General features: G+C 42.7%; 3 protein-coding genes across 6 annotated transcripts in view; 1 reads left to right on the forward strand and 2 right to left on the reverse strand.

Moving 5' to 3' along the window:
- The window catches only part of LOC142104373 (uncharacterized), a 388681-nt gene that overhangs the window by 154390 nt on the left and 207693 nt on the right, over positions 1–26598 (forward strand). The window lies entirely within an intron of this gene.
- On the reverse strand, positions 821–16592 carry LOC142104369 (peroxisomal coenzyme A diphosphatase NUDT7-like). Of its 3 annotated transcripts, none has more exons than XM_075188994.1 (4): positions 16519–16592; positions 5846–5993; positions 4291–4449; positions 821–1371 (listed from the first exon to the last, which is right to left on the reverse strand). In XM_075188994.1, the coding sequence occupies exons 2-4, from the start codon at positions 5978–5980 to the stop codon at positions 1003–1005; spliced, it is 663 nt and encodes a 220-aa protein (XP_075045095.1). In that variant the 5' UTR covers positions 5981–5993; positions 16519–16592; the 3' UTR covers positions 821–1002. The 3 variants fall into 3 exon arrangements, with proteins under 3 accessions (XP_075045095.1, XP_075045093.1, XP_075045094.1); XM_075188992.1 differs by lacking the exon at positions 16519–16592 and adding an exon at positions 7741–7927; XM_075188993.1 differs by lacking the exon at positions 16519–16592 and adding an exon at positions 7741–7821 and having other exon boundaries at positions 5846–6031.
- LOC142104371 (peroxisomal coenzyme A diphosphatase NUDT7-like) lies at positions 12609–20623 on the reverse strand. 2 transcript variants are annotated; one of them, XM_075188995.1, is made up of 4 exons: positions 20534–20623; positions 18633–18780; positions 16519–16677; positions 12609–15512 (listed from the first exon to the last, which is right to left on the reverse strand). In XM_075188995.1, exons 1-4 carry the CDS (start codon positions 20581–20583, stop codon positions 15144–15146), a joined length of 726 nt encoding a protein of 241 aa, XP_075045096.1. In that variant the 5' UTR covers positions 20584–20623; the 3' UTR covers positions 12609–15143. The 2 variants fall into 2 exon arrangements, with proteins under 2 accessions (XP_075045096.1, XP_075045097.1); XM_075188996.1 differs by having other exon boundaries at positions 18633–18818; positions 20534–20614.

A 26598-nucleotide genomic window follows, 5' to 3' on the forward strand; every position in this document is an offset into this window, starting at 1 on the left:
GCCATCTTAATGCCTTATAGCCATTTTGTTCTCATATAGTTTAAAGACAGATTAGATACAGCTAGTTTGTAGGAGTTATTCTTTGTTTGCAGGAGACTGTGTTAATGACCTTGAATATGGCGCACAGGAGATAAGCCAACTCCCCCCTGGGGAGTATTCCTGTGTGAAAATGTGAGAATGTAGCAAGATCTGTTTAAAGGAAGCATGAGTGGTTAAAACCTTTTGGGGCGTAGTTTTCTATAATACTTGATTTTGTGCTATATAGATATAGACTTGTAACTAATAAAGCAGAGCTAATTGTACACGCAAGCCATGCAGTGCATTTAATTCTCTCCAGCTGATGAGCTCATAATTGATAAACTGACACTTACAAGTGAACAATCTGATTTAGATTTGACAGCACCAAAACATCCTCCAATAGCAACTTCTCCCAACCATCCAAGAACAGTTTGGTGACGAATAATCCCTTTTCCAGCATGATGGAGCACCTTGCCATAAGGCAAAAGTGATAACTAAGTGGCTCGGGATCAAATCATCTAAATTTTTTAAGTCCATGGCTAGGAAACTCCCCAGACCTTAATCCCACTGAGAACGTGGTCAATCCTCAAGAGGCGGGTGGACAAACAAAAACCCACAAATTCTGACAAACTTCAAGCATTGATTAGCCAAGAATGGGCGGCCATCAGTCGGTATGTGGCCTAGAAGTTGATTGACAACATGCCAGGGCGAATTGCAGAGATCTTCAAAAAGAAGGGTCAACACTGCAAATATTGACCCTCTGCATAAACTTAATGTAATTGGCAATAAAAGCCTTTGACACTTATAAAATGCTTGTAATTTTACTTCAGTATACCATAGCAACATCTGACAAAGGTCTAAAAACACTGAAGCAGCAAATTTTGTGAAAACCAATATTTGTGTCATCCTCAAAACTGTTGGCCATGACTGTGCAGAAAATTAGTGTTTTCAGAGTAGCCAGCAGTCTAGTATCAGTGTATACAGCTACAATTTACTCCGATGATAGGAGGCTAGGAGAATCTTTTCACACCCCTCTAATCTGCTTTCCAGATCAAACTCAGAATCAAACGAAGGTTCCTTTCCTAGAAGAATAACTGAGAGCAGTACAGCAAAGTGAGCAGTCAATCCCCATATATTAAATACTTTTTTAGTGTCTGGGTCCTGGTAAAGGAATTGGTCAATAATCCGCGTTCCAAAATTTGGCACATTAAACTCCATTGGTGTGTAGTGATCCGTGCTGATGAAAAACTCCAAGGGAACAAGAAATACGTCATTGACTTCACTGGGGTTCGGCGAGGGCTGGAATGTGTCTTCTACAATCCCAACAACCGGAGTGATCAGGTAAGTGGGAGACTGAAAAGACAATATAATAGTTACATACAAGGCCATCAAAAAAATTGCACCGACATACATTTCCTCACTGGTCTCGAAATATCTCCCCACTCGACACCTCCGTTCTGCACAAGATCTGCGTCTCTCCTCCACTCTCATCACATCCTCCCATTCTCGGTTACAGGATTTTTTCCGGGCTGCACCTACTTTGTGGAATTCCCTCCCTCGCACAGTAAGACTTTCCTCTAGTCTTCAAACCTTCACTGAAAACCCACCTCTTCAGACAAGGTTATGATATTTCTCAGCCACCATCTTAATTTCCCTAGATGACCCTATTACCACCCTCTACACAGCTTACGCAAGACAACAACCCTCTGACCAACACTGCAACACACACACCCCACTCAATACTTTTACCTTTGCGTTCTAGCTGGTCCATTGTGCAATATGATGTAGCACATGCCCTTGTGTTTCTAACTCTCATTGTCCCATAGATTGTAAGCTTGCGAGCAGGGTTCTCTTACCTCTCTGTCTGTATGTATTACTCAGTATTGTTTTATCAATGTTTGTTCCCAATTGTAAAGCGCTACGGAATTTGCTGGCGCTATATAAATAAATGTTGATGATGATGATACATGGGTCGTGATATGGGCTGGTGACAAGTAACACAAATAATATGCATGCAAAGCTGCCTCATTAACTCATTGTGCCTAAATTATAAAGAATTGTCTCATACGACTGTGTGGATAGCTAAATATCCCTGTCCATATACATCTCATATAATTGGGATGACACTCTATTAATGCCCATTCATATATTTACGTGTGTGTGGTGTGTGTTTCTTTGTGTAAGTTCGAGGCATGGAAACCCAGTTTTGCTGAACACAATGTTTATTAATAGAGAAGGCAAATTACAGAATATGAAATACACACTTGTCTAAAGTACTACAAGTCTGTCACAATACTAATTAATATATATATATATATATATATATATATATATATATATATATATATATATATATAGCACACTTCTGGTGAAACACATACGGACACCTTCTTGCCTGCCTTTTTACTTTGTTTTAATAAGGGGGTGGTACCTCTTTAAACATTGGGAAGTCTCCCCAGAATGAGTGAATATGGGAGTTTGGGTGCTATGGCAGCCACCACCATAACTGTTTGGTTCAAACCTGGCTTTTAACGTGGCATCGGCTTTGGCACAAATGCAGGTGCTTTATTCAATTGCTGTAGCGCACAAAACCTCTCTACCACTGTGCAAAGCTCTTTTTAAGTTCGTGGGTCTGATTGCAGCACCCACCTTTGCAAACCATGGTCCAGCCCCCGGATGCAGTGATCTATCGCCAGAACTTCAATAATCCGGGTAGGCAAATTCTCCTTAGGCTGCAGACATCTTTTTGGAAAGCTCAGCCACTTGTGCTCTGACCGGTTTGCCTTTATCATAGCGCCATTCGTGATAGGGCTGGGCCTGGCCCCCGAAAGCCCAATGCGAGCCAATATCTCAGACTTTAAACACGGATAATCAGAGTACCAGTCCTCATCCAGATCCATATAATATCGCTGAGCTTCGCCAGTCAGATATGGTACCAGCCTCTCAGCTCAAACCTCAGGAGGCTATTTTGCCTACTTGCAGCTCTCTCGTAAAGGACACCAGATATGCTTCTATGTCATCAGCTGGTGGTATTTTCTGCAGAGCTGGACCAGGTGGTACATTTCTGTCACGCCTCACCTGGACGAACTCTTACCTTAAGAGTGTCTTGGTGGCTGGTGTAGTGTTGATCTCTTTCTGCTAGCCAGGAAACTATTTCTGCAGAGAAAATTGATGCCTGTCCCCCCTACACACATTCATCATCATCACCATTTATCTATATAGCGTTTTTGTTTTTTGTTGTTCTGTGTGAATATGTATTCCGAATGGTCTGATGAAAGGCCACATGTTAATAAGATCTTTTGATGTGTGAAGGTTCAACATTGAAGGCAGGAACTTTTAATTAAGACTGGCTCTTGGATTCTTGGCATCTGAAAACCATCACATCGTTTCTAGAATTTCACAGATAAATGTAAATATCGTTAGCTTTGCAATGCATGTAAATTCAAGTTTTGCTAAGCAGGGTTGCATCCTGATTCTAAAAATAGACTATTTCTGAACTGTATAAAAGATGAGCTGTGTGAGCATGTAATCATTCTTCTGACTTCATCTGACCTGATCATCCTGGTACCTTCAACTAAGGTGAGAGAAAATAAACCATCTTGCTTCAAAGATCTGCTTGGAAACATCTTCAATATCGCTGTATTCCTGTGATCTACAGATTAGACCCAAATCTAATCCGTTCTCCGGCTGTGTCTGAGGTTTGGACCCAAGCTTTTCCAGTATCACCGCTCTGCCTGCTACCCATGCAGCCTGGTCTGTGTGATAGGCCAGGGGGGATCCATTCACAGCAACCCGGATCCATAGTAAGAGGTCCGGAGTTACCAGTCCGGGCACACCAGCAACGAGGTACACTAGCACGTCAGTGACCCAGAAGGAACGTGGTTCTGAGTGCCATAGAAGGAGCTCAGTGGTGGCAGCATTATAAGCCCCTCCTACTGCGGCAAGAGGGTGCTTTTGGGCTAACGAAAGGGAACGGTGGCAAAGTAAGCCCAGCCGCTTCCCAGCAATAACAGACAAGTGGCATAGGCGGTCCATCCTGTCACAGTCTCTCCTGTATCTCTTCTCTAAATTGCACATAACAGTCAGGAGTTGGTAGTAGCCTACTGTTTAGAACAGTGATGTGATATGTTATAACAGACAGGTGTCTATTTGATTAAATGTATTACTGAGATGAAGGGTGCGGCCCTTTGGAGGTTAGAGGGCCACACCACGGGGCCCCTGCAGTGTATCAGATTGCCCATCACCGATTTAGAAGCCCCGTTACATATTTACCTGTGAAATATAAGGAATTAGTCTGCCAATAATTTCCACTTGCTCAGGACGTAGACCAATCTCCTCCTTGGCTTCCCTCAGCGCTGTCTGTATATCACTTTGGTCTGATGGTTCCCATCTACCTCCAGGAAAGCACACATCTCCCGGCATTGTATTCAACTGTAAAGTAGTAAGGTTCAGTCAGCCACATATCCTTACAAACACATTCTGTATGTAGCAGCGACTGGATTTTAGTTTAATAGTATTACAGAACAGTATGTAAGACTATTATTATCATCATCATCATCATCACCATTTATTTATGTAGCGCCACTGATCTTGCAGCGCTGTACAGAGAACTCACTCACATCAGTCCCTGCCCCATTGGAGCTTAAGAGGAGGGAGGGAGGGGGAGGGGGAGGGGGAGAGGGAGAGGGAGAGGGAGAGAGAGAGACACTAGGGTCAAATTGCTAGCAGCCAATTAACCTACTAGTATGTTTTTGGAGTGTGGGAGGAAACAGGAGCACCCGGAGGAAACCCACGTAAACACGGGGAGAACATACAAACTCCACACAGATCTGCTATCAAATTGACCCTAATCTCTCTCTCTGTCTGTGTGTATGTTAGGGAATTTAGACTGTAAGCTCCAATGGGGCAGGAACTGATATGAGAGAGTTTTCTGTACAGCGCTGAGGAATTAGTGGCGCTATATAAATAACGGATGAAGTTGTGTGTGTAGAGATTACACATGACACTGATCTGTTTAATTATGATTCGCTTTCAAATCAAGTGAAAGCTACCTGGGACCTCTCCGATGCAGCAATCAACACAGCAGTGGTTGACTCAGACAGACTTTACGTAGGAACATGGGGGGCCGGGGGCTATTCTTTTTACTGCCCATGGCTCCATTAATGGGAGAAAACACCACAGTCACACAATTATCATTGACCTGTAGTACGATAGCCACCAAAAACCAACGTGGCCTATTTTTGCAAGTTACAAGTGTGCCTGGATTATCTGTATCACTGCATGTGTTCATTATTATAGATAGCGAAAGCACCAGCACACGGAATTTCACAGACCATCATAAATGCATGAAGTTAAACCGAGCACAGAATTCAAAATCATGTGCACTTTAAAGCGCCTTTGAATAGTGTCTTGCAAGTCTCCCATCTCCCTTCTCTGGGCAAATGAACTTCATTACATACATAGACCTGCTTAATACATGCGTGTGATGTGCCTCTATATTGAACAAAGCTCATAAATCCAGCCTGTAGCCCCTTCATATAAAATCGCAGACTACTGGGAGACATAGATTGTAAATACCACTAATGGTGAAACAGTCTGACGCTGATCACGATGTACCGGGCAAGTCTGTGTGTTCATAGCAATACCACAACTGCAGAGACTATATGGGCCCATTAAATGAATGCAACGATTCTCACAGCTACACTACAGCTAATAATCTCTGATTACAGAATAGATATAAGTGGCAGATTTTTTTTGAGCAAGGTAGAATCATGCAGAGGCTTAGGTGCAAAGTCCCAAACCATGCAGAGAATAGCAGCTGACTTACTTTCATTGATCTGACAGTCAGCAGCAGATGCAGTTTGCCTTGTCTAATTAATACAGGCAGCAGAACCGAAGCTTTGGTTAGTGGAATGTGGGCGTATCGGCTGCCAACATCATATTTCCCCAGGATGCTCTTCATCTTCTTTACAAGACTTGTCATAAAATAGATACAAAAAGAAGATTGAAATTCCTAAGAGAAGACAAGGCAATTATGATCAGGTACCGCACAGATCTAACTGTACACACTGCTGTATCTTCAGACTTACACTGTTTTGTATAGTACTGTTAAAAAATGTATCATTCACAAAGTTCTTGGCTGTTTATGTGGGTGTCCGCCGGTGTGGATTCCACTCACGGCCCAAATAACATAATGCAAGTTTAATTGGCTTCTGACAGTAGTGGACCCTAGTGTTTGTGTGTGGGAGGAAATTTAGACTGTAACCTCCAATGGGGCATAGCCCGATGTGATTGTTTATAAACTGTCTGTACATCGGTACGTAATATGATTGGTGCTATCAATGTAACACCCCCTCCATACCGAGTAGCCACTGTGGCTGCAGATGGGGGTTATTGGGAGGGCATGTTAGCGGTGCGGCGCGGGTTTCTTAGGAGCAGGAGGCGTGGTTAAGCAACATGGGTGAGAAACCGCAGAGGATCTGGGACAGGCAGGAAGGTCCCGAGATGTCCCGGCAATAAAGGTAGCGGGTCTGTGTCGGATTGGCCAGATTAAGCTCTTAGGGGGAAGAGGACCCATATCCAAAGAAGTCCCCACATGAGTAATGACACAGAAGGAGAGAAGGGGGGGACCCCAAGGAAGAGAGGGGGGGGGGGGGGGGGTCCGCAGAGCATGAAACCCCAGAAAAAAAAAAGGTTAACTGTTTAAGAACGGTGTTTTAGTTGGCAAGAGCTGTACATATCTGTATTATCGTGACTAGTAATCTAAGAACTTTGCAGGAGGACCCGTTTGGTTTATTATCTGCAATCCAAATATTGTGGTTAAGTGTGTAAATAAAATGTGCTGAAGACATAATGAACAGACAATAGATAAACGTGGAGTCAAGAGGAAGATTTTATAGAGAAACCAGGAAGGAAAAGACATCAAGTGAAGAGATGTTGGACGAATTAGTCTTGACATGTATGGTGCTTGTGTCAGTGGCGGTTTCTATCGGTGTTTATATATTGCACTGGAAAGGGGGGGCTTGTATATATTAAAATATAGGAGGATGCTATATCAATAGTGAAGTTGATGACTTCAACATTATATTTTCTATTTATATTGCACCAACCTATAGCTTGGTGCTGTACATTCAGAGACAGAATAATAACAAAATAGGATAATAACAATATAGCATTGTCGGGCCACTCTCCACCCCATGCAGCGGCCATTGTTCCCGCAACTAAATGTATCTGTTCTGCTTTCCGCAGGTCACACGTTGTGCCCCCGCGGTCTCCAGCTGGCTTTTATGTTAAAAAATACTTAAAATTACATATTTATCTAAAACATTCTTGATTAACATACGTGTATTCTATACCATATGCAAAGTCACAACATAAAATAAACACAGTCAAATAACATAATATATACATGGCATCTTTCAGGGCACTTTAGAGCTGCTGCAGCACATCTTTAAGACTGATGTCAATTTAGGTCTTTAAAAAACTCAGAAGAAAATAAATTCTAGAACACTTGTAGTTTCCATCTTCAGCTGCTGAATTTTTTTTTTAGTTACTACAAAGCTGTAATGCATCGCTTTTAAAGTGCCAGTAGTCAACTCCAAACTGTGATCTGCATGCCTTCACAATATACTAATATTATAGCAGCTTTGTATAGACAGCTGCACCTGTACTGATACAGAGAAAGTGTTGCACTGCAGTCACATACAGCCGGGTGTCTATTACCTGTGTCGGTCTCCTGTCTGCTCCCCGGCACTCTCATCGCTGTCAGACATGTCTCACTCTTCCTGCAAGTTCCGGGAGAGGTAATACAGAGCTATAGATGACAGCAGTGACATCACAGTCATATGACTGTGCTCAGAGGAGGAGAGAGGAGAGGAGGGGAGTCCACATTTCTGCAGCCTTTGGAAGCTCATTCATGTGTGAGTCTGTGAGATACTAGACATTCTCTTGTTGCTATGTCAAGTAGGTTTTAATTTTGAGCTTTAAAGTTGTTTTTTTCCCAAGCACAATTATTGTATAGTTTTGGTGCAAAACGTTTTTTTTTAAAAAAAACACCAAGATATTTATGTGTTTATTTTAAGTGAAAAATTATTTACTTTATGCATAGTGCAGGCCCCTTAGAAAAGTTTGTTTTTGTTTGCAGTACTAAACAGACTATTTTATAAATATTTATAGTGGTCCGCAGATCATTATCAGTGTTTCTATATAATCAAAGTCTTTCCTTAAAGCATCAGCATATGTGCATGAGAGAAAATTAGTAAATAGAGGATTGTTTGTTACAGAGAGTGCTGGATTTCTAAAGTGTGCATATTCTGAATAATATATATGGGAGATTTTGGGAGACCGGGATTTGGTGATATATCCACCAGCTACTAGAAAGGAGGCGAGATTGCGGACCTATTTTGAGGCGATTGGATGAATATATATTTTTTTTTTATTGAAAGCCCAGGAACAGTGCTTTCGTGCCCTAGTGAACGAAAAAATAAGTGCAAAACATGCACAAGGGATGCGGTTCTTAGCCCTCCTCAAAAAAGGATAGGCCCTAGTCCCCGACCCCCGATCCTAATGGACCCTTAGGGGGCAAGGGTCTTCAGACCCCCTTCGCCGCAAGGCTAGGGGGGTCCCTTTAGCCCTGGGATCCACTGAGGCTTCACCCAGGGCTCAACAACTAGCTCACCCCCGGTAGGATGAGCAAACGATGGGGCCGGAACCAAAAGGCCACACAGCCCCCCTAGATCTTTGGGGATGCAGAGCCCAAAAGGGCCTACCCGCACCCCTAAAATCCATGAAGCTAATAACATAAAAGTAAAAGTGACGAACAGAAGGTGTAATAAATAAAAAATAAAAAAGTGCCGAGTGGTTACAGCCCCAGCCTCATGGCGATTGGATGAATATAGTACAAAGAATGAAGATAGGAAAGAAGTTTATTTACGGGGAGGATTCATTTGATCGTGTTGTTTGTGATCATAACGTGGCTCGCGCACTATTAATGTTAGTATGGTAATTGTGTAATCAGCTTTGAAATTAACGTATTAATGGTAATAATGCGCACTACTACCGTAGTAACAGTAATAGTGTGTGGGCAGCGTTCTCAGATACAACACAGTCAATTGAATTCTGTTAGAGGGAAGTGGCACAGTGAGGGGGCACTATGAATAAAGGGGCATGATGGAGGAAGTGGAGTAATTACAAAATGTCCTATAATTCCTGAATGTGAACGTTCATTGGAACTGCCCTAATTTACTAGATACTGTTTTTATTTTTATATTTTTCAATACATTTAGTGCTAGCGAGGTTGTATACGTGCTGTGACAGGATGGACCCCTATGCCATCCTGCCTGTTGTTGATGGGAACCGGCTGGGCTTACTTTGCCACCGTTCCCTTTCGTTATCCCAAGTGCGCCCTCTTGCCGCAGTAGGAGGGGCTTACAATGCTGCCACCACTGGACTCCTTAACTGGCATCCAGTACCGGGTTTCTTCTGGGTATCTGACGCTGCGAGTGTACCCCGTTACTGGTGTTCCTGGGCTGGTACTCCTGACCTCTCACTATAGATAAGGGTTGCTGTGGATGGATCCCCCCCCTGGCCTATCACACTGACCAGGGCTGCAGGGTAGCAGGCAGAGCGGTGGTACCGGAAAAGCTGGGTCCAAACCTCAGAAACAGCCGGGAATGGATTAGATTTTGGGTCTAATCTGTAGATAACAGGATTTTCAGCATGGAAGATATTTTCAAGCAGATCTTTGAAGCAAGTGCTGTTTATTTGCTCTTCACTGGTTAAAAGGTACCAGTGATCAGGTCAGATGAAACAAGAACGAATTTTAATACAAAACAGTGCTGTTTGTATACACATTTGAACACAGTCTCACTGGGTAAGCCAGCCCCCTCGAGGTCTGAGCTATTTTTAGAATCAGGATGTATCCTGTTTACCAAAGCATGGATTTACATGCATTGCAAAGCCAACAATATTTACACTTATCTATGAAATTCTAGGAATGCTGTGATGTCCTGCCTTCAATGTTAGACCTTCACACATCAAAAGATCTAATTAACATATGGGGCCTTTCTACAGACAGTCCAGAATAAACGTTCCCCAAACCCCAAACAAGCCATTTCCCCACATCACAATACACAAAAAAGACTTCCATCCACAAAGGCTTATTGTACCAGATATATACATCAGAAATCAGGCATTTCCTTTGGCAAGGTTAAAACAGAAAAAAAAACAAATTTGTCTCCCCCTGGTCTCAGAAATTAAAGATTTCCCTTACCAAAATATACACAATCTCAAAAAAAAGTGCATTGCCAATTATATAAATAAGCACCCTGCATTATTTCCTTTAAATAAATTTATTCCATAAGTTATTTATAAGTGATCCAGTCACACTCCTCCCCCCTTGTCCATGCGGCAACCAGCGTGCTATGTTCGAACGATTTGGATCCTGGTCCACAGTCTCCTAGGGTTACTGGAGATGACCCGGCTCTTTCTGCAAAGACAGTCCTTCCGCATTGCTGTGAGCCTTACCTTGCTTGTGAATTATGTCAAAGTCATAAATTTGAAGTACAAAGCTCCAGCGCAACAAACGGCCATTTTCCTGAGGTGTGTTAAAGGATTAGGATCAGTCACCACAGTAAAATGTCGTCCATACAAATAAGGTTGAAGTTTTTTCCCTGCCCACACAATGGCCAAACGTTCCTTCTCAATTGTTTCATACCCCACCTCCCAATTTAGCAGTTTTCTGCTCAAATAGGCCACAGGGTGCTCCTGCCCATCTGGCCCCACCTGGCTAAGTACTGCTCTCAGTCCAGCCTGCAGTCGTTAAAATGTAGGGCTAGCTGTATCAAAACATCTAAAAAGGAAAAGTGGAGGCGTTGCCCATAGCAACAACTCAGAATCTAACTAATACATTCTATAATACTGATAGCTATAATCTGATTGGTTGTTATTGGCATCTCCAATTTTCCTTTTTAAAAGGTTTGATAAATCTCAATCATCAGCTGAATAATGTAAAGGTGTTACGAGCCGCTGCGGTGCCCAGCCGCCGCGACTCTCTCACCTGTGTCCCGGCCATCGCTATGACGACCGGGACGTTACTTCCAGGTATCGTCCCGACCGTTGCCTAGGTAACGGCCGAGATGCTCTTGTAGTCAGCGCCGCGTCCCGGCATTAGGGTTAGCCGGGCGCTTCTGAAAATCAGGTTAGAGTTCATTAATTACAGCCTCCTGTGGCTGATTCCCACTGCCTCTCCTCATTGGTCCTATACCCATATATAAGGCAGGGAGGGCTTAGCCTCCCTGCCGGTTATAGTTCACTGTTCCTGTTGGTGAGAACCTTGGATTTGACTACCTGTGTATGACCCTTTGCCTGCTTCTGGATTCTGAACCTTTGCCTGTGACCTTGACCTATTGCCTGCTTCTGGATTCTGAACCTTTGCCTGTGACCTTGACCTATTGCCTGCTTCTGGATTCTGAACCTTTGACTGTGACCTTGGCATATTGCCTGTACCCGGACTCTGAACCATTGCCTGTGATTCTGATCCTTTGCCTGTCCCGGGATTCCGAACCATTGCCTGTGACCCTGACTGTGCTGATACCGGACACCTCCTCCGGTGCTCCATCCAGTCTGCAGATCGCTGGTCCGCGTGTCATCTCCTGTACCTATACACAGCTGTGTGAGTATAAACTTATACTACTTAGAGTTTAACACCTGGGGGCATCTGAGTACCTGTGAGCATAACCAGTTTCTACGGGAAAGGCGGCTGCTAAAGGTGAAGACCTCTTCTACCTGTTCTATAAGTTTATGCCGCACTGGTTGTCGTAACAAAAGGTGATTTTAATTTTCCCCCCTCTCCCATCCAACTTTAATTACCTCATTCACTTACAAACAGACATTCAAAGGAACCTCCCCCAAAACATTCAAAATAGACATCATTCACACTCAAACTAGCTGTCAGTATTTTTTTTTAATAAAATCTTCAGTCAAAATATTTAGGCTTTGAATATATTAAAATTACATAGACATATACAATTTTGTACATGATATCACTTTTAAGAACAAAAAGTATTGTGAGCACAATTATAAAGAACATTGTACTGAAATTAAATTATTATTATTGTGTGAAATTATTGTGAGGCTTTGGCTAGGACAGCTGAGGGCCACAGGAAAACCTTGTCCTCTGTTAGACAAAGATGTGGTATTATATACCGGGAAGCAAGAATTCAAGAAAATATATTGGAATGCATCATGGGCATCAGCACCGTGATACAGCTGTACTGCCATCTAGAGGCACATTCAAAGAATTACAAAGTGTATTTAATTGTACCACTGCCATATTTTTACTGTTTAGCGGAGATGGTGTCAAACAGTGTTTTGGTTTTAAAGAAATATTATTGTGTTTTGATTCAACTGGGCTGTTATTTTTGTTTGTACATTCATATTTATATACTTTATATTAATTTACAATATTTATAATAACACAACAATGTTGTACATCCTACATTTAGGAGTTTTGGAAAGTCACAAGTGGCTGCTGGAATAAATCTGAGTAATCAGAATTAAACTTGCTGCATACTGAAGTATATGTATATGATTATATATATATATATATATATATATATATATATATATATATATACATACACACACACACACCCCCTTTATTATTAGTTAGTGGCATTGCTTTCTTAAATAGAACATTAACGGTTTCACCTGAATCTGAAACGCTCATCTCTACTTCTGTTATGTAACATTTTATCACATCTAGACAATTTCTTTCCCCCTTGCCAACATGGATAATGGTCCATTCTCCAAGCCTGACAACCTCTATTATGGAATATATTGCTTAGGTAAGTGAGTTGGTAAGTCTTATTGGACAGTAAGCTTCGGTAGCCATCCACCCAGCTTTATAAGCACATAACACTGAGCAGAAGGGACTATTACCAGTATTAGCAGGTGAGTTCCCTAGGAACCTGCATTCTGCCAGATGGGGAGAAGGGTTCGTCGTATCATATAGCAGCATTTGTGGACCCACAAAATGAACACAATAGTATTCCAAACTAAATCAAACAAGACGACCACTATAAGGCAGGGTGTGTGGTCATCTTCCAGCTGTGCCAACCGGCACCAGTATACAATGGAAGAGATCCTCCATCTAGACCAAGTGCCAATGGTGGGATAACGCATGAGCAGGTGTCACTTAAAATAAGCTTTTTCTGTCAATGATCAATGTTGGGAGCTCTATTGTAACTGGGATCCTGCATGTGAGGGCGACCATGGACTAGTATCTTGGCAACTTATTCAGCAAGGTCAAAAGTTAACCGCTACCTGCTGCCGCTACCAGAGCAGGGAGGAATCTGACGGAAAAAATGGTGAAGCGGATTGGACGGCTGGAGGCTCTTAAGGAGGAGGTCGTGGGGCAGCTGGCCCAGTACAGCATCCCTGAAATTCTGTGCTTCTAGAAGCATGAGTGGTAGGTGAGTATGTTGGGTATACCTATGTGGAAGCTTAAGTGTTGTCAGGAGCCTTGGGTCAGGGACGGACCTAGACGTAATTTTTAAGAAGGGGGGAGGGCGATTTTGCATGATCAACTTCATTCTGATTGGCTGGCCCCGGAGAATCCCACCCACCACTGGCCACGCCCCCTTCACATGTTTTGATTGGCATCTTGGACCTAAATTTAAAGGACTTGTACTGCTAGGGAGGGTGACCTTTGTCAAATGTTGCTATGGAATACTGAAGAAAAATTACAAGCATTTCATAAGTGGCAAAGGCTTTTACTAACAATTACATCAAGTTTATGTCAATATTTGCAGTGTTGATCCTTCTTTTTGAAGACCTCTGCAATCCGCCCTGGCATGCTGTCAATCCACTGCTGGGCCACATACTGGCTGATGACCGCCCATTCTTGCCTAATCAATACTTAGAGTTTTGTCTGAATTTGTAGGTTTTTGTTTGTCCACCCACCTCTTGAGGATTGACCACAAGTTATCAATGGGATTAAGGTCTGGGGAGTTTCTTGGCCATGGACCCAAAATTTTGATGTTTTGATTCCCGAGCCACTTAGTTATCACTTTTGTCTTATGGCAAGGTGCTCCAACATGCTGGAAAAGGCATTGTTCATAACCAAACTGTTCTTGGATGGTTGGGAGACGTTGATCTTGGAGGATGTTTTGGTATCATTCTTTATTCATGGCTGTGTTCTTAGGCAAAATTGTGAAGGAGCCCACTCCCTTGGCTGAGAAGCAACCCACACATGAATGATCTCAGGATGCTTTACTGTTGGCATGACACAAGACTGATGGTAGCGGTCACCTTTCCTTCTCCAGACATGCGTTTTTTCCAGATGCCCCAAAAAGATTGAAAGGGGATTCATCATAGAAAATGACTTTACACCAGTCCTGAGCAGTCCAATCCCTGTACCTTTTGCAGAATATCAGTCTGTCCCTGATGTATTTCCTGGAGAGAAGTGATTTCTTAACTCACAATTTTGCCTAAGAACACAGCCGATAATAAAAAATGGTACCAAAACATCCTCCAAGAGCAACTTCTCCCAACCATCCAAGAACAGTATGATGACGAACAATGCCTTTTACAGCATGATGGAGCACCTTGCCATAAGGCAAAAGTGAAAACTAAGTGGCTTGGGGATCAGAACATCAAAATTTTGGGTCCATGGCCAGGATACTCCCCAGAACTTAATCCCATTGAGGACCTGTGGTCAATCCTCAAGAGGGGCAGTTGGACAAAAAAACCCCCACAAATTCTGACAAACTCCATGCATTGATTAGGCAAGAATGGGTGGCCATCAGTCAGTATGTGGCCCAGAAGTTGATTGACAGCAAGCCAGGGCGAATTGCAGAGGGCTTCAAAAAGAAGGGTCAAAACTGCAAATATTGACCCTCTGCATAACCTTAATGTAATTGGCAATAATAGCCTTTGACACTTATGAAATGCCTGTAATTGTACTTCAGTATACCATAGCAACATCTGACAAAGAGGTTTAAAAACACTGATGGAGCAAATTTTGTGAAAACCAATATTTGTGTCATTCTTAAAACTTTTGACCATGACTGTACAGTACATTAGTGTTTTCAGAGTAGCCAACAGTCTAGTGTCCCTATATACAGCTACAATTTACTCCAATGACAGGAGGCTAGGAGAACCTTTTCACACCTCTCCAGTCTGCTTTCCAGATCAAACTCAGAATCAAACGCAGGTTCCTTTCCTAGAAGAATAACTGAGAGCAGTACAGCAAAGTGAGCAGTCACTCCCCATATATTAAATATTTTCTTAGTGTCTGGGTCATGGTAAAGGAATTGGTGACCAATCCACGTTCCAAAATTTGGCACATTGTGCTCCATCTGTGTGTAATGATCCGTGCTGATGAAAAACTCCAAGGGAACAAGAAATACGTCATTGACTTCACTGGGGTTCGGCGAGGGCTGGAATGTGTCTTCCACAATCCCAACAACCGGAGTGATCAGATAAATGGGAGACTGAAAAGACAATATAATAGTTACATGGGTCGTGATATGGGCTGGTGACAAGTAACACAAGTATTATGCATGCAAAGCTGCCTCATTAACTCTTTGTGCCTAAATTATAAAGAATTGTCTCATACGACTGTGTGGAGAGCTAAATATTCCTATCCATATATATATGGCTCATATAATTGAGATGACACTCTATTAATGCCCATTCATATATTTCATACTTGCCCACTTTCTTCAGCTCCCTTCCGGGAGCCAGCTAGTGGAGGGGGGCGGGACGGCCAAAATCGCATCATTTTGGCCCCGCCCCCTGTGACGGCATGACGCAAACGCGTCATTTGAAAGTGGGGTGGTGGGGCCAAACGCCGCGATTCACCGGGAATTGCGGCGTGTGGGATCTAATTCTGCCCACTTCACTAGGAAGTGGGCACTTCTTAGTGAAGTGGGCAGAATTCGGGAGATTTCCACACTCGCCCGGGAGTCCGGGAGACTCTCGCAAAATGCGGGAGTCTCCCGGACATTCCGGGAGAGTTGGCAAGTATGATATATTTACGTGTGTGTAAGTTCGAGGCATGGAAAGCCAGCTTTGCTTAACACAATGTTTATTCAAAGAGAAGGCAAATTACAGAATATAAAATCCACAGTTGTCTAATGTACTGCAAGTCTGTTACAGTACTATATATATATATATATATATATATATATATATATATTTATATTTATAGAAATAAACGTTATCAGAAGGTGAACCCCCCTTGTAAACAACCAGGACATATCATATTACGTCTCTCCTGTATGTCTTCTCTAACTTGCACATACCAGGCAGGAGTTGGTAGCAGTGTACTGTTTAGAACAGTGATGTGATATGTTATGACAGACAGGTGTCTCTTTGATTAAATGTATTACTAAGATGAAGGGTGCAGGCCCTTTGGAGGTTAGAGGGACACACCACCGGGCCCCTGAAGTTTATCAGGTTGTCTCTCACTGATTTAGAAGCCCCGTTCATATTTACCTGTGAAATACACGGAATTAGTCTGCCAATAATTTCCACTTGCTCAGGACGTAGACCAATTTCCTCCTTGGTTTCCCTCAGCGCTGTCTGTATATCACTTTGGTCTGACGGTTCCCATCTACCTCCAGGAAAGCACACTCCTCCCGGCATTGTTTTCAACTATAAAGTGGTAAGGTTTAGTCAGCCACATATCCTTACAAACACATTCTGTATGTAGCAGCGACTGGATTTTAGTTTCATAGTATTGCAGACCAGTATGTAAGACTATTATTATCATTAATTCCGCAGCGCTGTACAGAGAACTCATTCACATCTGTCCCTGCCCCATTGGGGCTTACAGGGGAGAGGGAGAGAGACTAAGGTCAAACCGGAGCACCCGGAGGAAACTCCACACAGATAAGGCCATGGTCGGTAATTGAAGTCATGACTCCAGCGCTGTGAGGCAGAAGTGCTAACCACTGAGCCACTGTGCTGCCCATTATTATGAACATGAATTAGCCCCTGTGTGCTGGTTACGCCTCTATAAGACTACACTTTTGGTGGCTGAGAGCCCACAGGATATCTGTCATGTGGCAAAATTTACTAGCCACACATTGGCTGGTTGTAACAGGATAAATGTCCAATTTGGCCCAGTATGTAGAGGTGCGAGATCCCTTCCAGCATCAGTAGGGCACACGCCGTCCAAAATCAGTCACCTGCTGTCTGCATTTTCCACTAATGATTAGATTGATAAGCTGCAAAACTAGGTCAATTGCCTGATATCGGTTGCCATCATTACACTGGAAACCCAGGCTCTGAAAGTTTATACCCAGGAAGGATTGTGTCAGTTTATCAAACCATCTGTATGGATTAAGAAGATATCAAGTAATATAAATTAACAATGAGGGCTTAATCTGCATGTGTATGTAGGTCAGCACGGTGGCTCAGTGGTCAGCACGGTGGCTCAGTGGTTAGCACTTCTGCCTCACAGCACTGGGGTCATGAGTTCGATTCCCGACCATGGCCTTATCTGTGTGGAGTTTGTATGTTCTCCCTGTGTTTGCGTGGGATTCCTCCGGATACACTGGTTTCCTCTCACACTCTAAAAACATACTGATAGGTTAATTGCCTGCTATCAAATTGACCCTAGTCTCTCTCTGTTTGCGTGTGTGTTACATATTAGGGAATTTAGACTGTAAGCTCCAATGGGGCAGGGACTGATGTGAGTGAGTTCTCTGTACAGCGCTGCGGAATAAGTGGCGTTATATAAATAACTGATGATGAAGATGTGTGTCTACAGATTACACATGACACGGATCTGTTTAATTCTGATTTGATTTCAAATCAGTGAAAGCTACCTGGGACCTCTACGTTGCAGCAATCAACACAGCAGTGGTTGACTCAGACAGTCTATGGGTAAGAGGGCTGCCTATGTAGGAACAGGGGGGGGGGGCTATTTCTTTTACTGCCCATGGCTCTATTAAGGGGAGAAAACACTGCAGTCGCACAAATATCATTGACCTGTCGTACGATATCCACCAAAAACCAACGCAAGTTTGCATGTGTGTCTTGATTACCTGTATCATTGCATGTGTTCATTATTGTAGATAGCGAAAGCACTAGCACATGGAATTTCATAGACTGTCATAAATGCATGAAGTTAAACTGAGTACAGAATTCAAAATCATGTGCACTTTAAAGCGCCTTTGAATTTTGTCCTGCAAGTCCCCCATCTCCCTTCTCTGGGCAAATTAATTCATTGCATACAGAGACCTGCTTAATACATGCGTGTGATGCGCCTCTACATTAAACAAAGTTCATAAACCCAGCCTGTAGCCCCTTCATATAAAATTGCAGACTACTGGGAGACATAGATTGTAAATACCACTAATGGTGAAACAGTCTGACGCTGATCACGATGTACCGGACAAGTCTGTGTGTTCATAGCAATACCACAACTGCAGAGACTATATGGGCCCATTAAATGAATGCAACGATTCTCACAGCTACACTACAGCTAATAATCTCTGATTACAGAATAGATATCAGTGGCAGATTTGCTTTGAGCAAGGTAGAATCATGCAGGCGCTTAGGTGCAAAGTCCCAAACCATGCAGAGGATAGCAGCTGACTTACTTTCATTGATCTGACAGTCAGCAGCAGATGCAGTTTGCCTTGTCTAATTAATACAGGCAGCAGAACCGAGGCTTTGGTTAGTGGAATGTGGGCGTATCGGCTGCCAACATCATATTTCCCCAGGATGCTCTTCATCTTCTTTACAAGACTTGTCATAAAATAGATACAAAAAGAAGATTGAAATTCCTAGGAGAAGACAAGGCAATTATGATCAGGTACCGCACAGATCTAACTGTACACACTGCTGTATCTTCAGTCTTACAAAGTTCTTGGCATACAGGGGTCTACGGTGTTTATGTGGGTGTCCGCCGCTGTGGATTCCACTCACGGCCCAAAAAACATACTGCAAGTTTAATTGGCTCTGACAGTATTGGACCCTAGTGTTTGTGTGTGGGAGGAAATTTAGACTGTAATCTCCAATGGGGCATAGCCTGATGTGAATGTTTATAAATTCTCTGTACATCGGTGCGCAATATGATTGGTGCTATCAATGTAACGCCCCCTGCGTACCGAGTAGCCACTGTGGCTGCAGGCGGGGGTTACTGGAAGGGCATGTTAGCGGTGCGGCGCGGGTTTCGTAGGAGCAGGAGGCGTGGTCAAGCAACATGGGTGAGAAACCGCCGAGGATCCGGGACAGGCAGGGAGGTCCCGAGATGTCCCGGCAATCTAGGTAGCGGGTCTGTGTCGGATTGGCCAGATTAAGCTCTTAGGGGGAGAGGACCCATATCCAAAGAAGTCCCCACATGAGTAATGACACAGAAGGAGAGAAGGGGGGGACCCCAAGGTAGAGAGGGGGGGGGGGGGGGGTCTGCAGAGCATAAAACCCCAGAAAAAAAAGGTCAACTGTTTAAGAACGGTGCTTTAGTTGGCAAGACCTGTACATATCTGTATTATCGTGAATAGTAATCTAAGAACTTTGCAGGAGGAGTAAGGACTCGTTTGGTTTATTATCTGCAATCCAAATATTGTTGTTAAGTTTGAAAATAAAATGGGCTGAAGACATAATGAACAGACAATAGATAAACGAGGAGTTAAGAGGAAGATTTTATAGAGAAACCAGGAAGGCAAAGACATCAAGTGAAGAGATGTTGGACGAATTAGTCTTGACACGTATGGTGCTTGTGTCAGTGGCGGTTTCTATCTGTGTTTATATACTGCACTGGGGGGAGGGGGGCAGGGGCCTTGTATATATTAAAATATTGGAGGATGCGTGGGCTACACCAATAGTGAAGTTGATGACTTCAACATTATATTTTCTATTTATATTGCACCAACCTATAGCTTGGTGCTGTACATTCAGAGACAGAACCTAAATATATGATAATAACAATATGGCATTGTCGGGCCCCCTCTCCACCCCATGCAGCGGCCATTGTTCCCGCAACTAAATGTATCTGTTCTGCTTCCCGCAGGTCACATGTTGTGCCCCCCCCCTCTCCACCTGGCTTACGTTATGTTACAAATACTTAAAATTACATATTTATCCAAAACATTCTTTATTCACATACATGTATTCTATACCATATGCAAAGTCACAACATAAAATAAACACAGCCAAATGACATAATATATACATGGCATTTTTCAGGGCACTTTAGAGCTGCTGCAGCACATCTTTAGGACTGATGTCAATTAAGGTTTTAAAAAAACTCAGAAGAAAATAAATTCTAGAACACTTGTAGTTTCCATCTTCAGCTGCTGAAAAAAAACTTTCAGTTACTACAGACCTGTAATACATTGCTTTTAAAGTGCCAGTAGTCAACTCCAAACTGTGATCTAAATAATTGGCTGCATGCCTTCACAATATACTAATATTATAGCAGCTTTGTATAGACAATTGCTCCTCTACTGATACAGAGAAAGTGTTACACTGCAGTCACATACAGCAGGGTGTCTATTACCTGTGTCTGTCACCTGTCTGCTCCCCGACACTCTCATTGCTGTCAGACATGTCTCACTCTTCCTGCAAGTTCCGGGAGAGGTAATACAGAGCTATAGATTACAGGAGTGACATCACAGTCATATGACTGTCTCAGAGGAGGAGAGAGGAGAGGAGGGGAGTCCACATTTCTGCAGCCTTTGGAAGCTCATTCATGTGTGAGTCTGTCAGATACTAGACCTTTTCTTTATTGCTGTGACAAGTAGGTTTTGCTTTTGAGCTCCAAAGTTGTTTTTTTTCCCAATCCCTAAAACCAATTATTGTATAGTTTTGATGCAAAACTTTTTTTTTTTTAAAACAAGATATTTATGCACCCTTTATGTGTTTATTTTAAGTGTAAAAATATTTACTTTATGCATAGTGCAGGCCCCTTAGAAAAGTTTGTTTAACATTTATGCAGTACTAAACAGACTATTTTATAAATATGTATAGTGGTCTGCAGATCATTATCAGTGTTCCTATATTATCATAACCCTTTCCTTAAAGCATCAGCCTATGTGCATGAGAGAAAGAGTTTGTAAATAGAGGTTTGTTTGTTACAAACAGAGAGTGTGCATATTCTGAATAATGTATATGGGAGATTTTGGGGGACCTGGTTTTGGTGATATATCCACCAGTTACTAGAAACAGGAGGCGAGATTGCGGACCTATCTTGTGGCGATTGGATGAATATGGTACAGTTAAGGAATGAAGATAGGAAAGAATTTTATTTACGGGAGGAATTCAATTGATCGTGCTGTTTGTGAGAATAACGCGGCCCGCGCACTATTAATGTTAGTACGGTAATTGTAAAAAAATCAGCATTGAAATTACAGTATTAGTTGTAATAATGTGCATTATTACCTAGAGATGAGCGCACTCGGATTTCTGAAATCCGAGCCCACCCGAACGTTGCCGATCCAAGACAGATTCGGGTATTCCCCCCAATTGCAAAACTGAAATCGAGGCTCTGAGTCATAATCCCGCTGTCGGATCTCGCGATACTCGGATCCTATAAATTCCCCGCTAGTCGCCGCCATCTTCACTCGGGCATTGATCAGGGTAGAGGGAGGGTGTGTTAGGTGGTCCTCTGTCCTGCTATATCTCGTGCTGTTCAGTTCAGTGCTGTGCTGTGCTGTGCTCTGCTCTGTGTTCTGCTCAGTCCAGTGGTGCTGTGTCCTGTGCTCTGTCCTTCTGAGTTCAGTGGTGCTGCTGGGTCCTGTGCTGTGTCCTGTTCAGTCCAGTGGTGCTGTGTCCTGTGGTCTGTCCTTCTGAGTTCAGTGGTGCTGCTGGGTCCTGTGCTGTGTCCTGTTCAGTCCAGTGGTGCTGTGTCCTGTGCTCTGTCCTTCTGAGTTCAGTGGTGCTGCTGGGTCCTGTGCTGTGTCCTGTTCAGTCCAGTGGTGCTGTGTCCTGTGCTCTGTCCTTCTAAGGGCATTGTTATTTCACTATTATTCTCAAATTATAAAAAATTTCAAAAAAAGTTATAAAAAAAATTACAAAAAAAGTAATTATAAAAAATAAATAAATCCCAAAACAATCCTGCAGTATAAGTCCATTGGTACTGGAATATTACAAAGTTCACTCATTCTGCAGTATAAGTCCAGTGGTACTGCAATAATACAAAGTTCACTCATTCTGCAGTATAAGTCCATTGGTACTGCAATATTACAAAGTTCACTCATTCTGCAGTATAAGTCCAGTGGTACTGCTGTATAACTCCAGTCCAGTGGTACTCTCCTGTGCCGCAGATAATTTGTAAAAGCTTTGCCGAGTGTGTGTAGTTATGTATCACAGGTTTTAAGAAGACGCACAACACTGACAACCTGTTAGAGAAACTGAGGGAAATAATCTCTCTGTGGCTCACCCCACTTAGACTCTCCTGGGGATTCGAATAACTGCCATTTCTATTACTACCTTCTTTCTTTCTCTATTTAAAAAAAAATGAATAACTGCCATTTCTATTACTACGTTAATTGTTTGTGCAGTCACAAAAAAGAGGAACTGCGCCCTTAACTGCTATGTTGGTTTTAGACGTCCATCTGGTGTCCGCCATCTGTGCACTGGAATTCAGACCAGTTGAGGGTTTTATTATTCTATTGTGGCCCCGGTATCAAATTGGGTACCGGGGGCACTCCACTACGCAGTCCAGATACTTGTCTGGTGGAATTCAGACCAGTTGAGGGATTTTTTATTATATTGTGGGGACCACTCCACTACGCAGTCCAGATACTTTTTTGGTGGAATTCAGACCAGTTGAGGGATTTTTTATTATATTGTGGGGACCACTCCACTACGCAGTCCAGATACTTTTTTGGTGGAATTCAGACCAGTTGAGGGTGATATATTGTGGTACCGGGACCACTCCACTATGTAGTCCAGAAAGCTACCTCGGTGAAACGTTTTGGACTAAAAACAATATTGTGAGGTGTGAGGGTGTTCAGAATAGACTGGAAATTAGTGGAAATTAATGTTATTGAATGTTATTGAGGTTAATAATAGCGTAGGAGTGAAAATAAGCCCACAAACTTGATTTTGGAACTTTTTATGCTTTTTTCAAAATAAATCCGAATCCAAAACCTTAAATCCGAAGCAAAACCTTTCGACAGGTGTTTTGCGAAACAAATCCGAACCCAAAACATCAAGCAAATCCGAATCCAAAACACAAAACATGAGACACCAAAAGTGGCCGGTGCACATCCCTATTACCGTAGTAATAGTGTGTGGGCAGCGTTCTTACAAACAATGCAGTCAGTTGAATTCTGTTAGTTAGAGGGAAGTGGCACAGTGAGGGGGCACTATGAATAAAGGGGCATGATGGAGGAAGTGGAGTCATTACAAAATGTCCTATAATTCCTGAATGTGAACGTTCAGTGGAACTGCCCTAATTTACTTGATACCGTTTTTATTTTTATATTGTTCAATACATTTAGTGCTAGCGAGGTTGTATACTTGCTGTGACAGGATGGACCGCCTATGCCACCCTGTCTGTTATTGCTGGGAACCGGCTGGGCTTACTTTGACACCGTTCCTTTTCGTTATCCCAAGTGCGCCCTCTTGCTGCAGTAGGAGGGGCTTACAATGCTGCCACCACTGGACTCCTTAACTGGCATCCAGTACCGGGTTTCTTCTGGGTAACTGTCACTGCTTGGGTACCCCCTTGCTGGTGTACCTGAGCTGGTACCCCTGACCTCTTCATATGGATCAGGGTTGCTGTGGATGGATCCTCCCCCTGGCCTATCACACTGACCAGAGCTGCAGGGTAGCAGGCAGAGCAGTGGTACCGGAAAGCTGTGTCCAAACCTCAGAAATAGCTGGGAACGGATTAGATTTTGGGTTTAATGTGCAGGTCACAAGGTTTTCAGCATGGAAGATATTTTCAAGCAGGTCTTTGAAGCAAGTGATGTTTATTTGCTCTTCACTGGTTAAAGGTACCAGTGATCCGGTCAGATGAAGCAAGAAAAATTACTTTTAATACAAAACAGTACTGTTTTTATACACATTTGAACACAGCCTCACTGGGCAAGCCAGCCCCCTCGAGGTCTGAGCTGTTTTTAGAATCAGGATGTATCCTGTTTACCAAAACATGGATATACTTGCATTGCAAAGCCAATAATATTTACACTTATCCATGAAATTCTATAAATGCTGTGATGTCCTGCCTTCAATGTTGAACCTTCACACATCAAAAGATCTAATTAACATATGGTGCCTTTCTTCAGACAGTTCAGAATACTCATTACCCCCCAGAACGTCGCAACCCCCAAACAAGCCATTTTCCTACATCACAATACACAAAAGACTTCCATCCACAAAGGCTTATTGTATCAGATATATACATCAGAAATAAGGCATTTCCTTTGGCAAGGTTAAAACTAGAGATGCTCACTGACCCCCGTGAACTGGTTTTGGATTTGGATCTAGATAAGCTTTGTGTTTTGGTTTTGGCAAAACCACAGTTGTGTGTTTTGGTTTTAGTTTAGGATTTTTTAGAAAAAAATCCTAAAATATGCTAACATTTTTGCTCTTTTTTTGTTCCTACATTATTATTAACCTCAATAGCACTAATTTCAAGTCATTTGCAGTCAATTTAGACCACCTCACAGGTCACAATATTATTTTCATACACATTCGGACAAATACTGCAGCGACCTGGCTGGATGGTAAGCGACAGAGCAATGACACAAACACGGCAGTTCCTAGCACATCTAGGACACATTGGCACACAGCAGTGACAGAAAAGAAAAATGGGGGTTCGCCCTCCCTCCCACCCCTCGCTATGTTGGATCTTAAAAAGGAATCCAAAAATCGCGAGATCCGAGATCTGACGATGTAGCAATGACGTTTTGCCTCGTTTTCGATTCCGAGGGCGCAAGAAAGTACCGACCAGAGCTGGCTCGGTACTCGGACCACCTAAGTTCGGATGTATTTGGTTCTCGAGTAACCGAGCCTGAGCATCTCTAGTGTAAAGGTATCCTTAATACTGGGGTGAGACAACTCGCAAGAATTCATTTATTTGCTTTATTTATTCTGATTCTATTTTGTTTTTCTTAATTTACAGGATATTTTTAAATACTCTCCAGTTTCTTTGGAGTTCATTAGCCTTATTTTAAAAACATTTTTAGGCACACAGCAACAATTGGAGATCAGAGTTGTACTTCTTGCCTTGACTGTATCTATACCGCCCAACATTAATTCAAGCAAAATAAACTCAGCCCTAATCCTTTTCAAATCACACCCCAATATGAGCAGCCGTGCCATTATGTGTGGTGAAACCCTATGAGCCCGCCCAGTACGGTGCAAAAATCGGGACTGCTGAAATCAGGACAGTTGGAAGCCAGTCCTCTTACTTGTTTTCAAGAGAGGACAGTATAATGGGAGGACAGAGTGTTGGTCTTAAATGTCATTTAGGTCGGGGGTACAAAGTGTAGATTTACTAAGAATTGTGTTTTGCGGAGGGATTAGGCCACCACTCATCAGCGGTGGTTTAGTGCTCCAAACCGTCTAATTTATGTAGGGCGCTTTGTGGCTGGCATGTTAAATATCTGGTGCTGTGGGCCAGATTAAAAACATTGTTGGTTTGGTCAAAACCACCTGACAAAAGACAGGTTTGTTTTTTATACCTGCTTTTGATTGACTTGACAGCTCAAACACGCTGTTTGAGCCCTATTTCCATTCAGAGCATAAGAGGAGGACTTATAAATTATGGGTCAATCATTATTTATTGATTAAGGGGCAAAATTAGTTTCTAAGTAACTTAACCAGCCTTTAGTACATCTGGCGGTTTCATCAAACCGCAATTTAGTAAATCTAGCCCCAAGTCTTACATTCCTTAACTCTCTCTGGGGTGAATTTAATAATCCGCGAGGTTCTGCAGTAATCTTGCACTATATGTTTTGGCCGGATGTTTTTGGTAATAATCCTTTGCTTAGTTTTGCAAAAATGAGCAGTGTTTTCTGTATTGTAATTGTGGTGTTTGTTCGCAGAAGCATCTTCCAGCTAATTGATTCTGTGAGGTATATTTACTAAGCTGCGGGTTTGAAAAAATGGAGATGTTGCCATAGGCAACCAATCAGATTCTAGCTGTCATTTTGTAGAATGTACTAAATAAATGACAGCTAGAATCTGATTGGTTGCTATAGGCAACATCTCCACTTTTTCAAACCAGCAGTTTAGTAAATGTAGCCCTGTGTCTTCTTTACAATGGCCAATTCTGCCTTTTATTTTTTTCATACATATTGGTAGATTCCTTAATGTTTGATGTTTCTACCCTTCGCGTTTCGCCACAGCGACCGCTTCCCCCTCTGCCTCCTTCAGCTCATACATCACTGAGGACGTTTGTGAAAACTTCCTTGCGGAAGACTGGTCCTAATGTAGAATTGAAGTGATACTCTTCTGTCCAAAGCCGCGGAGCGTTGCTTGTAGGGTGTAAGTGTGCTGATGTTGTACAGGGGGTGGGGTTCATAGTGGTGTAATCTCAGTCAGTGGTTGTCCTATGCAGCAAATGTAGATATGGTTCAGTGAGGGTGGAGTAACTATGTCATACATGGC

Source organism: Mixophyes fleayi, chromosome 10 (assembly GCF_038048845.1).
Source record: "Mixophyes fleayi isolate aMixFle1 chromosome 10, aMixFle1.hap1, whole genome shotgun sequence".
In the NCBI taxonomy this organism is placed as follows: Eukaryota; Metazoa; Chordata; class Amphibia; order Anura; family Limnodynastidae; genus Mixophyes; species Mixophyes fleayi.